We start from the raw sequence: 13402 nt of genomic DNA on the forward strand, positions 1-13402 counted from the left end.
AGGTAATCAGGTTGAGGGACTGATTACCTCATTCTCCTCCTGTTCTTCAAAACGTTTCCTTAATAAAGCTACCCAAGAGTTGCACATGTGTCTAATTTATCAACGTGTCGGTTCTGTGAACCATTCATCTACAATCTGTTAGTATGCTGGATTTGTGAAGGTCTGGCCTAGTATTGGCCAACAGGCCTACTGCAGCATTCTTCCTTTCTTATGTTCTTATGTTCTTCTTGTGACTTTTTAAAGTAAAACAAAGAGTAATTTATACTTTCAGCATGCTAGTATGATGAATGGGAGTCCATGGGGTGTGACAGTGTTCCAGGCTCCAGCTGGTGACCTCCACGATAATGCTACCATCAACCTCCTCTCTCATCTCCTTCTCCGGGCACAACGGGTAAGTCATTTTATTCCTGGAGCGAGTATATTCCTCTTCTGCTAAAGTAGGGACGTCACACTACTGTTAAAGAGGGTAGGCCACTCTGCTGCTGATGTGGGTAGATATATCTTACTGTTGCATTAGTGGGTAAGTTCCTTATCTGCTGCTAAAGTGCGTAAGTACATCTGTTGCAGTAGTGTATAAGTTCCTTATCTACTACTGAAGTGGGTAGGTTTGTTTTATTGCTGCTATTGAAACAGTTTCGTTGATCTTATGCTCTACTGAAGTAGCTAGATTCCTATTCCGTTGTTGCTGCAGGAGCCGGAAGATCTATGATTCTCAAGGATACGTTCCTTTTAAGCCGACTTACGGTTCTTCTCGACAATCTTCTGAACCTTCTGCAATATGCTCTACTGAAGTAGCTAGATTCCTATTCCGTTGTTGCTGCAGGAGCCGGAAGATCTATGATTCTCAAGGATACGTTCCTTTTAAGCCGACTTACGGTTCTTCTCGACAATCTTCTGAACCTTCTGCAATACAAATTTTTCCTAAGGTCACTCCCGCAGTGACAGACTGTCCCGCGACTCAGGATCTTGCCTGGAAGCATGGAAGAGAGTCCTGAAATCGTAGAGCAGTTCCAGCTACCCACTAGGAGACACCCGCCCTATGTTCGCCTCTGACCATGACCTTGGCTTCTTTTTCTACACGATTTGTAAGCCTTCCTTGTTTCAAGTTATCTCTAGCTCACGTCTCATCATTACCCGTACTTTCGAACACTTCGCTACGTATCTCGTCCTCCACAATTCTGTGAAGTCTCTTCACTGAGCTTCGTTACCTCTCCAAGATACCTACTGTCCACCTACTTAAAATTCTCCATTCATCAGGCCACAAATCCTACTGAAGTCCTACGTTGTTTTTAACGTTATTGGGGTTAGTAAAGTGATTTTTTTGCAGTCCTCAGGATGCTTTCCATTCCCAGGAGGATGGAGAGGATGGAGATAAATGGCAAAATACCAACACGATGGAAAAATAGATACAAATGTAGTATAAAGCGATCCTTTATTGACTACGTTTCGCCCATACAGTGGGCTTTATCAAGGCACAAATAGATCTCTTAGTGATTTCATACAGCCCACTATGTGGGCGAAACGTAAAGAATAAATAATTGCCTTATACTACATTCGTATATTTGTCCTCCTCGCTGGAGAGCAGCTGGTCTGTGCCAGCTACACATCCCAGGCTGACCTCCAGTATGTCATTCAGTTTGTACATACCTGGCCAGTTACAGTACCGTAGTATCCTCGCTTGAATCGCTGTTGAAGATCAATTAACAACGCATAACAGATTGTTTGTCAGTTAGTTTAATATGTTTATTATGCACCCCATACCCATCCTGTGGGCGGTAGTCAAAAGATTACAGAGGTACATAATTGGTCCAGGGACTGGACTCCAAAGTTTTGATAGCTGAGCAAGTTACAGAGGTAATGAACTCACAATTTACAAAGGTAATGAACTCACAATTTACAAAGGTAATGAACACACAATTTACAAAGGTAATGAACTCCAGGTAAGTCTGGTCACAATCATGACAAGTTACAAAGGTATTTACAGATTACAGAGGTACGTAATGTTTGTCACACTAGACATTTGCGCTCGAATGTGAAAATGACATACCAATAACTCAAACCTCTTTCCTTGCGAGTCTTATATGTCGACACCTCGTTCGTGCGCTCTCCATACGCTACTCAAAATATCCCGGCAACTTTGCTAAGCTTAAATTTAATGGCTGTGATCTCCCTTTGTTGTCTGTCTTACAGGACATTACCAGACTTTTAACAAACTTTGTCCCTACTCGTCAAGAGTATTGTCAGTGATGGTGCTTCAGCTTAAGATAAGATAAGATAAGATTTCGTTCGGATTTTTAACCCCGGAGGGTTAGCCACCCAGGATAACCCAAGAAAGTCAGTGCGTCATCGAGGACTGTCTAACTTATTTCCATTGTGGTCCTTAATCTTGTCCCCCAGGATGCGACCCACACCAGTCCACTAACACCCAGGTACCTATTTGCTGCTAGGTGAACAGGACAACAGGTGTAAGGAAACGTGTCGGAATGTTTCCACCAGCCGGGAATCGAACCCGGGCCCTCCGTGTGTGAAGCGGGAGCTTTAGCCACCAGGCCACCGGGCCACCGGGGCACCTGTCAAAGTATTGCATGTTAAATGTCCTATCTGTTCTAGCCTCACATAAATAATCGTGTTTGGTAAAAGGACACTGATGCAACTAGTTAGACATTTTACTGTGGCGACGTTTCGTTTTCCAGGAGCTGTGTCAAGTCATTACCACCCGTCATGTAAACAGTCCATACCTATGTACCTGAAATATTCTTCGGCCTGTCCTTCCTACACTCGTTCAGGCTCGGAAAACATTAACGAAATACATTCACGTAATGAAAGAAAAGCGAATGTCTGCTATCGGGCTAATTCTCATATATTGCTTCACTGGCGCCTTTCAGGGGGATGGTAACGCTTTGATCTCGACCCCTCTTTTTTTTCAAGCGATTACGTTCGTTTTTGGTGTAATATTATGGTGGCCCGGTGGCCTGGTGGCTAAAGCTCCCGCTTCACACACGGAGGGCCCGGGTTCGATTCCCGGCGGGTGGAAACATTTCGACACGTTTCCTTACACCTGTTGTCCTGTTCACCTAGCAGCAAATAGGTACCTGGGTGTTAGTCGACTGGTGTGGGTCGCATCCTGGGGGACAAGATTAAGGACCCCAATGGAAATAAGTTAGACAGTCCTCGATGACGCACTGACTTTCTTGGGTTATCCTGGGTGGCTAACCCTCCGGGGTTAAAAATCCGAACGAAATCTTATCTTATCTTATATCAACCATGCTGTGCTGAAGTTTCAAACATATCGGCCAAAAAGGAAATTAAATATGCAAAATTTACGAAAAATTACGTTTGGCAGTATTCAATTACTCAGTGGTACTTGGAAAAGTGATTTTGACACTTGCTGCTGATAGAACACTTCTAATTACATAAACAACTATGTTCCAATTCTAAAATAAACCTTATCTTCATACTAAAAAAAATGAAGTTTCATAACTTTTTTGACATTGTGGAAGATGTCGGTCTTGTTGCCCACATAAATCTAAAAATATTTGGGTTGCTTCAGAAAGGAACATTGTTACTTGTAAATCAATCATTCTTCTTTGTTTGTTGTGAAAATCAAGTCAATTCATTCATAAATAACGATGGTAGGTCCATAAATAGGTAAATAACTTTCTTCCAACATATCGGCCGCCGCGCGCGGCACCCCAGGTGCCGGGGATTTTTTTTTTTTCCGAAAAATTCGCTTTCTTTTACACTTTTTCCGTGATCTACGAGTGTTTATTACAGTTAATCATTGTAAATCTCCGTTTTCTCTCATCACTGATGAGAGAATGGGTCCTGTCACCTTCATGGGATATATCGCTAGAATTTTTTTTCCTCTGGGGCGTCATATTATGCTATATATTATTTTTTCTGGTGTACTTTTTATGTTTCTATTCTATTATTATATCGCCCTATGTCATATTAGATCAATTATGATAGGTAAATAAGCATTATAATTGATATTAGCGTGAGTATGGAATATTTTGTTGGCCGGAGGTGTCGGCCATTTTGGGCACTCTACCCACGGGAGGTTCCCGGTTGGTCGCTTGACCATATTAGCTCCGCTCACTCTGCCATGATCTCAGACGGTGAATTTGTATTATATTCGCCATAAAGACATGAGAAAACGATCAAAATAACACGGAAAGAAAAAAAATGCGGTGTCAGCGCTTGTTACGCAATGCGCTGTCACCATGCATGTTATAAATGACTATAATCCCTTTTAGAAACATCGTATAAGGATGATAATTATACCAGAGTGTAGCCAGAAAGTTCAGCTATTTTTTTTGGTAACAATAACTCAATTTTCGTATTTTTTTCGATTTCTTTTTTTTTACTCCGCGCGGCGAAGTGTTGAGGGCCCCCTTCAACTGGGATCATTCGCTCGCTTCTCGCAACCTCCCTTTGAACTCTTATTACTCCCTTCCTTATGTTCTCACAAGAAAGAAGGGGCACTACAGCAGGCCTACTGCCCCATGACTCAAGAAATCGTAATAACACGATTGCAAACAAACCATACCCCCGGCCGGGATTGAACCCACGGTCATAGAGTCTCAAAACTCCAGCCCGTCGCGTTAGCCACTAGACCAGCTAGCCACAATAAGATTCATCCAACTAGGTATATTTCTACACCATAAGAAGGTTAGCACAGGCACCTCTGTGAAGGGACTTGAGCTAGAGTTCGTCACGGCCACGCTAGCTGGAGATTCGTCTGTAAAAACTTGCATTTGTGGTCACAGAGGTGCCTGTGCTAACCTTCCTATGGTGTGAACATTAAAATGGTATAAAATACCGACAGGTTGTTAGGTAAGACACATATGCAACAGTTAGGTATCTTTATTATGAAACGTTTCGCCTACACAGTAGGCTTCTTCAGTCGAGTACAGAAAAGTTGATAGAAGCAGAAGATACTTGAAGACGATGTAATCAGTCCATCACCCTTAAAGTTTTGAGGTGGTCAGTCCCTCAGTCTGGAGCAGAGCATTGTTCCATAGTATGAAATAATATGGAGATGAAGTGACAGGATGGAGCTTTATATAGCGCCAAGAGGTGAGACGTAGGTCACTAGAAGAGGTAAGAACTCAGATGTTGAGAGGTCAGGTCCCTCTCAAATCCAGCCGCTCTCACTAGTGGAAGTTGTCGAAGTTGATTGCAGGTCTGTACCAAGATACCCTTCTGTTGCAGTGTCTGACAGATTGAACATTAAAATGGTATAAAATACCGACAGGTTGTTAGGTAAGACACATATGCAACAGTTAGGTATCTTTATTATGAAACGTTTCGCCTACACAGTAGGCTTCTTCAGTCGAGTACAGTCGACTGAAGAAGCCTACTGTGTAGGCGAAACGTTTCATAATAAAGATACCTAACTGTTGCATATGTGTCTTACCTAACTTCCTATGGTGTAGAAATATACCTAGTTGGATGAATCTTATTGTGGCTAGCTGGTCTAGTGGCTAACGCGACGGGCTGGAGTTTTGAGACTCTATGACCGCGGGTTCAATCCCGGCCGGGGTATGGGTTGTTTGCAATCTTGTCATTACGATTTCTTGAGTCATGTTGACGGCAGTGAAGGGACTTGAGATAGGGTTCGTCACGGCCACGCTAGCTGGAGATTCGTCTGTAAAAACTTGCATTTGTGGTCACAGAGGTGCCTGTGCTAACCTTCCTATGGTGTAGAAATATACCTAGTTGGATGAATCTTATTGTGGCTAGCTGGTCTAGTGGCTAACGCGACGGGCTGGAGTTTTGAGACTCTATGACCGCGGGTTCAATCCCGACCGGGGATATGGTTTCTACTGCCCCATGCTAGGTGGGTCCAAGTCACACCCGCTCAAGAACGAAGTACTGCAGCAGAGCCACTAGCCCAAGCTGGTCAGGAGTTGCTGTCCTCTAAGGCCTTACCTCCTCTGCTGCTACTTTTCTCTCTGGTATCCTTTTCCATCCTTCTTTTCTGCCATTTTTAGCTTTGTTTACCCTACACAACCAGCTGATGCTCCATGTGCCTCAGCTACTCCTTGGGTGATGGATATGGACGGTTACCCTCGGTAATTTCCTCCTTATCCATATCCATATTCACCTCCTCCCTTTAGTACCACTCCCTAAGGCCTAAGCTCATCCCTCCATTCTTAGCCCTCATTTTTTCTCTGCCTTTTCAACACAGTACCCCCTAGTTATTCCTGTCTCTAATATTCTTTACTCATTCCTGCCCCTCTCTGATTATTCAGGGTCGGACGCTACGATTCCTCCGAGCGACTTAGCGCACTTACGGTCCATTTCTTGGATGCAGTCACGATGTCTGAGACATGAGGTAGCATGACAGGGCTTATCAGGGGACCGTAAGAGCAAGGTTGTCCACTTGGCTTGTTGTGAGAAGTTTGAATGTGTCTGGGTTATTAAATAATTCGAGCATTTTTGTTCCCGTAGTCGTTAGTGGTCAAGATTACGACACATTTCCTTTATCAGAGGTGGTGACCTTGATGTTCGTGTCTTCTGCTAAAGTGCAGTGATGTAACGTCGAGGTAGGACTGGGAAGCTGTGTGTTGAGATGGCCGCCGAAATGATGCCAAAAACTACAGACCATTATTCTGATTTACAAAAACGCTCTCTTCAAGGCACCATTTTAGCGGCCATTTCAATACACAGCTCCCCAGTCCTACCTCTTCGTTACATCACTTCATTTAAAGCTTTAGCAAATGACACGAATATCAGGGTCACCGCCGCTGATAAAAGAGATGTGCAAGTTTTTACCGACGAATCTCCCGCTAGCATATCCATGACGAACTCTAGCTCAAGTCCCCTCAAAACCATCAGCATGAGGGGACTTGAGCTAGAGTGCGTCACGGCTATGCTAGCTGGTCCAGTGGCTAACGCGTCGGTCTGGAATTTTGAGACTCTGATCGCGGGTTCTAACCCCACCCTTGATATGGTTTGATTAGCATTTGATTCATACATCACATTTCTCTGCATCCACAGGAATCCGTATACCGAATTTCTTAACTTTATCTCATTTCCGTAACATAAATCAAATTGCAATAATGTTGGTAGAATTACCAACAATATGTTAAGTAAAAGGCCACAAGTGCAACTAATGTGACATTAGTTGCACTTGTGGCCTTTTACTTTAGTAAGTAAGTAAGTAAGTAAATTTATTCAGGTATACACAAATACAGTTACATAGAATTATCATACATAGCAGCATATGTGTAGAGAACCTAGGATAACCCAAAAAAGTCAGACAGAGTGACTTATTTCCATTGGGGTCCTTTTACTTTACATAAATCAAATTACTTGGATTTTTCTTGGATTGCTCATTCTGTCAGGCATCAGTTGGATTAATTTGTTGTATAAGTCAGATTTATTTAACTGGTTCCTGACAGTGTGTAGCGCAGACTACTTACATCTTTATCACTGGAATTTCAATATACCTCTATCTGTTATTTTCCAAGGAATACCATACACAACAGTCAACTAACTCCTAGGTGTCTATTGCGTGGAATATATATATATATATATATATATATATATATATATATATATATATATATATATATATATATATATATATATATATATATATATATATATATATATATATATATATATATATATATATATATATATATATATATATATATATATATATATATATTGATTGGATTCATGTATAATTAATAAAATTTGGGAAGAATTTAAGGGGGATTACCAACAGACCCCTGGCAGTCTTCAAGCTGGCACTGGACAAGCACCTAAAGCCGGTTCCTGACCAGCCGGGCTGTGGCTCGTACGTTGGTTTGCGTGCAGCCAGCAGCAACAGCCTGGTTGATCAGGCTCTGATCCACCAGGAGGCCTGGTCACAGACCGGGCCGCGGGGGCGTTGACCCCCGGAACTCTCTCCAGGTAAACTCCAGGTAAACAGACAAATATTTGGATAGAATATAAGCTGTGTTTGAGGGATCACTAACTACCAACATCATCACAGAAAGTCAGGTGTTGTTGTGGGTGGCAGCCTTCCTGTTAACCTTTTATTTTGATAGTTCCTTGATAATGTGAGATGTCACGAAAGCGCTTGGAATTTCGCTATTTTTTCACAATGGTTGTTCTACATATATAGTTTAAATACAGTGAGGTTAACAATTACCTTTCCACATACAGTAGGGCCCCACTTATACAGCAGGTTAGCTGAAGTTGCCGTAAAGTGAATCATAGCCGTTTGCACTATCATATATGCAAATCTAATAACATATTTACACTATCATATATTAAGTGAGCAATATAGATAGACCTAATAAAATACATATACAATACACACATTACTTTCTCTACAATGTTTTCGTCCTAAGTATATTGAGTGGTGAATATATTGTGTGGTGAATATATTGTGTGGTGAATATATTGTGTGGTGAATATATTGTGTGGTGAATATATTGTGTGGTGAATATATTGTGTGGTGAATATATTGAGTGGTGAATATATTGAGTGGTGAATATATTGAGTGGTGAATATATTGAGTGGTGAATACATTGTGTGGTGAATATATTGTGTGGTGAATATATTGTGTGGTGAATATATTCATTGTAGGAAATTCGAATAAATGAACACTTGGCATAATTTAAAACCGCCGTGTTAGAGAAACGCTGTAAAGCGAGGCACTGTAAATCGGGGCCTGTTTATATTAATTTGTAATTTAAAGCATATTCTCTCATTCTTTTTCTGTACATTAACTGATTCCTCCGCCTTAAAATGATAATATTAATGAGCTAGTGTACTGGCAGGTGCGGGTGTTGTCGTGGTGTGTACTGGCAGGTGCGGGTGTTGTCGTGGTGTGTACTGGCAGGTGCGGGTGTTGTCGTGGTGTGTGCTGGCAGGTGCGGGTTTTGTCGTGGTGTGTACTGGCAGGTGCGGGTGTTGTCGTGGTGTGTGCTGGCAGGTGCGGGTTTTGTCGTGGTGTGTACTGGCAGGTGCGGGTGTTGTCGTGGTGTGTACTGGCAGGTGCGGGTGTTGTCGTGGTGTGTGCTGGCAGGTGCGGGTTTTGTCGTGGTGTGTACTGGCAGGTGCGGGTGTTGTCGTGGTGTGTGCTGGCAGGTGCGGGTGTTGTCGTGGTGTGTACTGGCAGGTGCGGGTGTTGTCGTGGTGTGTACTGGCAGGTGCGGTGTTGTCGTGGTGTGTGAGGATGGTGGTAGTGAGTCAAGCGCTGTAAAGCAGGACCTATCAATATTTATAATATGTAGCTTCAAGCTTATTTTCTCTCTTTTTCTGTACATTAACTGATTCTTCTGCCTTAAAATGATAATATTAATTAGTGTACTGGCAGGTGCGGGTGTTGTCGTGGTGTGTGAGGATGGTGGTAGTGAGTCAAGACCCAGTCTTCCTGGCCACCTTTGCTGAGATCTCTCTCAAGAAGCGTCTTCTGGTGTGGGACACTAAACTGTTGGTGCTCACTTGTCTCTCCCTGACGCAGCTTCACACCCTCATCTCCTCCTACTGGACCTTCACTATGATGAACACTGTCTTTCTTAATGTGGAGAGTCGTCTAAACCTCAGGTAATATTCTCAGGTGATGTACGCTTTCTCCTTAAGTTTCACGGCTCACTTGCCGTGGGTTCTAACCCCTCCCAAACCGTGTTTTTATTCAATAAATATATTTTTCACAACTTGCAACTGAAAATAAATTTAAAATTTTGACTTAGAAAACACTCACCCATATGAAATATATTCACACTTCTGGTAATCCACTGAAAATATGTGATTATCTGAGAATATAGTCCATGGAATAAATTTTGAGAATTTCTGTTTTTCTACGACACATTGTGACAATTTTCGTGATTACGTACATATAGTCTTAAAAATTTTCTGATATTTGACTCTGATGTTTCAATTAGTAATAATTACATTGAGAATCTGTGATAAATTTTGAGTTAACTTCAAAAAATATTTAGTAGGATGGATTCATATACGACAAACTCTTGCTTCATAACTCAAGGGAAATGGAAAATGGCTTTGGTGTTTATAAAAGTCTCCCCATACAAGAAATAGGCGCTGCCCTTCACTTCCTCCCCTCAAATTCGATTTTTTCCCCATGTGTTTCATAGCCCCTTTAAGTTCAGCACTAGTCTGTGAATATGATTATAAAACTTCGATTTCAGGAATTTATCTTTCACTTTTAACAAACATCCGGTGGACTGTTGTTTTTAGTGTAACGTGAAGTGGTAAACCCGTGAACTCAGGTTATTCAGAGAGCGGAGACTTGAACCTTTAGAGTGGATCATTCACGATAAAAAATGGTGAATGAGAGATCTCCATGTATGTTATAACACGTATTAGTACCATTTCTTAGGCGTACTTTACATCACCATACTAGATTAAGTGTCACCATATACGACACAGAGAAATCTCTCATAACATTGCATAAGTACATCACTATGAGAATACAGTGTTTGAAAATACAATACCAAGGTGATCTTACGACCTTTGTAACAGAGGTGACTCTTACCATATTGTAAATAATAATAATCTCCATGGGATAGTGGAACGAAATTCATCCTCCGTAAGAAGAGACTAAAATGCCGGGAGCAAGAGGCTAGTAACCCCTTCTCCTATATAAATTACTAAATTTAAAAAGAATTTTTTTTTTAAGTCACCCTGCCACAGTGGCACACGGCCGATGTGGTGAAAAAATTATTAAGCACTATGTTTTCCCTTTGACAGAGTGAGCATGTATACCCGGCTACCATACACCTCAGAGGGCGCCAAGGTCGTCAACTTTGCCTTGTGGACAATAAAACGCGGCCTCCTCTTCAAAGATATTCTTGCTTTCTTCCCATCCAAGTTTTCCAAGTGAATACGCAATACTGTCCAAACTCTGCCAGACCACAAATAACTTTAGCTCCCAGAGAACTAGGGAAACATATCTCTTGTTCTATAAATTATAATAATCTTAATACCTTCAGAGCGAAGTTCATGCAAGAGAGATGAAATATTAATCGCCAGACTTGTGCCAGAGGCTCCTGTGTAAGCATCTAGTTCGTTGATTGCCAGAGTAATGTCGTCTGGCGTAGTATGGACAGTACTGCATACTTTCTTCCAGAAGAGTGGACGAGGGTTCGAAGCGCTGTCCGTAAACTGACAGTCCAAAGGAGTTCGGCTGGGTTTCAGTTGATGATTGAGACACTTATGCAACATATGGGAATCTTTATTCAGGAAACGTTTCGCCACACAGTGGCTTCATCAGTCCAATACAAAGTAGAAAGGCGTAAGGAGAGGAGGACATTGATGGATTGAACATATCAACACCAGGCTGAGGGACTGATTATCTCAAACTCCTCCTCTCCATACGCCTTTCTACTTTGTATTGGACTGATGAAGCCACTATGTGGCGAAACGTTTCCTGAATAAAGATTCTCATATGTTGCATCAGTGTCTCAATCTTCAACTTGTCGGTTTTTCACACCATTCATCACAACTGGGTTTCAGGTAGTGTCTTTAACTATTAGAGGCCTTGGCGCTAGAGATGGTACGGAATCGGACTGACAGTTTACGGGCCGCGGTTCGAACTCGTAAATATCTGTGAAAAGAACAGTAAATTTCCAAATGCTTTCTTGATATCACGAAAGAGCTTGGAAGTTCGCTATTCTTATCACAGCGGTTTTTCTGCGTATTGTGGTATCACGTGCTCAATATAATCTTATTGCATATATATATATAGTGTATTATATATAAATATATATATATATATATATATATATATATATATATATATGTGTGTGTGTGTGTGTGTGTGTGTGTGTGTGTGTGTGTGTGTGTGTGTGTGTGTGTGTGTGTGTGTGTGTGTGTGGGTGTGTGTGTGTGTGTGTGTGTGTGTGTGTGTGTGTGTGTGTGTGTGTATGTGTGTGTGTGTGTGTGTGTGTGTGTGTGTGTGTGTGTGTGTGTGTGTGTGTGTGTGTGTGTGTGTGTGTGTATACTGCGGCTAGAAGGGGATCGAACCCACAATATTTTAACCAGCCTTCTCGGAAACCAGCCAAAATCCACGACGCCTTAGTCCATATCGCAGAATCTTTCGAGCGCCAGTTGGCCAATCGGTTAGCACACTGGCTTGTGAGTCTTGTGACTCATCTGCCATGGGTTAGAGCCCCAGCCATTCTGGAGACGTGTATCAGCATATGACACATCCTCTATTAGCAATACATTGACATATTGTTAAATTAAATTTAATTAAGGCATCATTTCTCTTGATAAAGCTCTTCACGTTATTCTTAAAGTCAGTACCAACAGATAAACACACAACGGAAAGCGCTCTTCTCAAATTAATATAATCGCTTTAGGAGCTAAACCCATGTGAGTCATTCAGAGAAGACATGTTAGTAAAGTTTGTTAGTGTATATTAATGAAATCACTAAACAAATGATTTTGAATCGTTAACAGAACTGCAGCTAGCCGAGATTCGATCCTGCGTCACCATATCCACCTCCTGTTCTCTAGGAGATGGACATGGTGACGCAGGATCGAATCTTGGCTAGCCGTAGTTCTGTTAATGATTCAAAATTACTTGTTTCGTGATTTCACTAATATATAGACGGCTAGTGAAAGCTGGCACTCAACCGGGAGTAGGTTGAAATTAGTTTCTGAGTGTTAGTGTTTATGAGGAATTAGACACATGTGCAACATCTGGGTATCTTTACAGATGTTTTGTCTTCCAGTGGTATTACCAATACAAGGACATAATCTGAAGACTGTTTAAATGTATACAGAAAACAGTGGAAGTATTGTCGACATGTATACTGCTGATGCACAACTTATCAGACTTATACAATTACACGTACAAGGTATACAGACCATAGCTGACATCAGTGACATACTACTATATGGAGAGTACCTTGTTATACAGAGCTTTTCGGGCAAATTAGATCAATTTCGTCCCTTGGATGCGGCCCACACTAGTCGATTAACACCCAGGTTTCTCTAGTAATAGAATAGAGACAGCAGGTGTCTTAAGGAAACGCGTCCTTATGTTTCTACCCTTATATGACACAGTTCTCTTTCTCAGTTTCTACGGTGCCACGGTGAATGTGACAGCATTACCATTCGCACCGTTCTGGGACGCAGTGGAAGGACCAGGCGACACCATACTTTACACCGGCTCAGATTACTTTCTCCTGATGGCCATCGCCGAAGCACTCAACTTTACAGTGTACGTCGTGCCTACAAGCTCCTGGGCGGAGGTAAATCACACTGCACTTCTCTTGTTTTATAATTGTTTTTGCTGTAGCTTTCAGTGTCCTAATAATGGTCAAAAGGTCCTGATCTGAGAAACTGGAGGATGGCCAACGGAAGGGAATTTGAGCTGACGTTGAGAAGGATGAGGTGACTGTGAACT

At 41.9% G+C, this 13402-nt stretch overlaps 1 protein-coding gene across 1 annotated transcript in view; it reads left to right on the top strand.

Moving 5' to 3' along the window:
• The first annotated feature begins 240 nt into the window (after positions 1-240).
• Positions 241-13402, top strand: part of LOC128704763 (ionotropic receptor 93a-like) — a 77385-nt gene continuing 64223 nt past the window's right edge. Inside the window, exons 1-4 of the mRNA XM_053799897.2 lie at positions 241-391; positions 9344-9573; positions 10738-10866; positions 13073-13247. Of these exons, the coding sequence (XP_053655872.1) occupies positions 281-391; positions 9344-9573; positions 10738-10866; positions 13073-13247 (645 nt within the window). The 5' untranslated portion in view covers positions 241-280. The remainder of the gene's footprint in view (positions 392-9343; positions 9574-10737; positions 10867-13072; positions 13248-13402) is intronic.

Source organism: Cherax quadricarinatus, chromosome 99, assembly GCF_038502225.1.
Source record: "Cherax quadricarinatus isolate ZL_2023a chromosome 99, ASM3850222v1, whole genome shotgun sequence".
Taxonomy (NCBI): Eukaryota; Metazoa; Arthropoda; class Malacostraca; order Decapoda; family Parastacidae; genus Cherax; species Cherax quadricarinatus.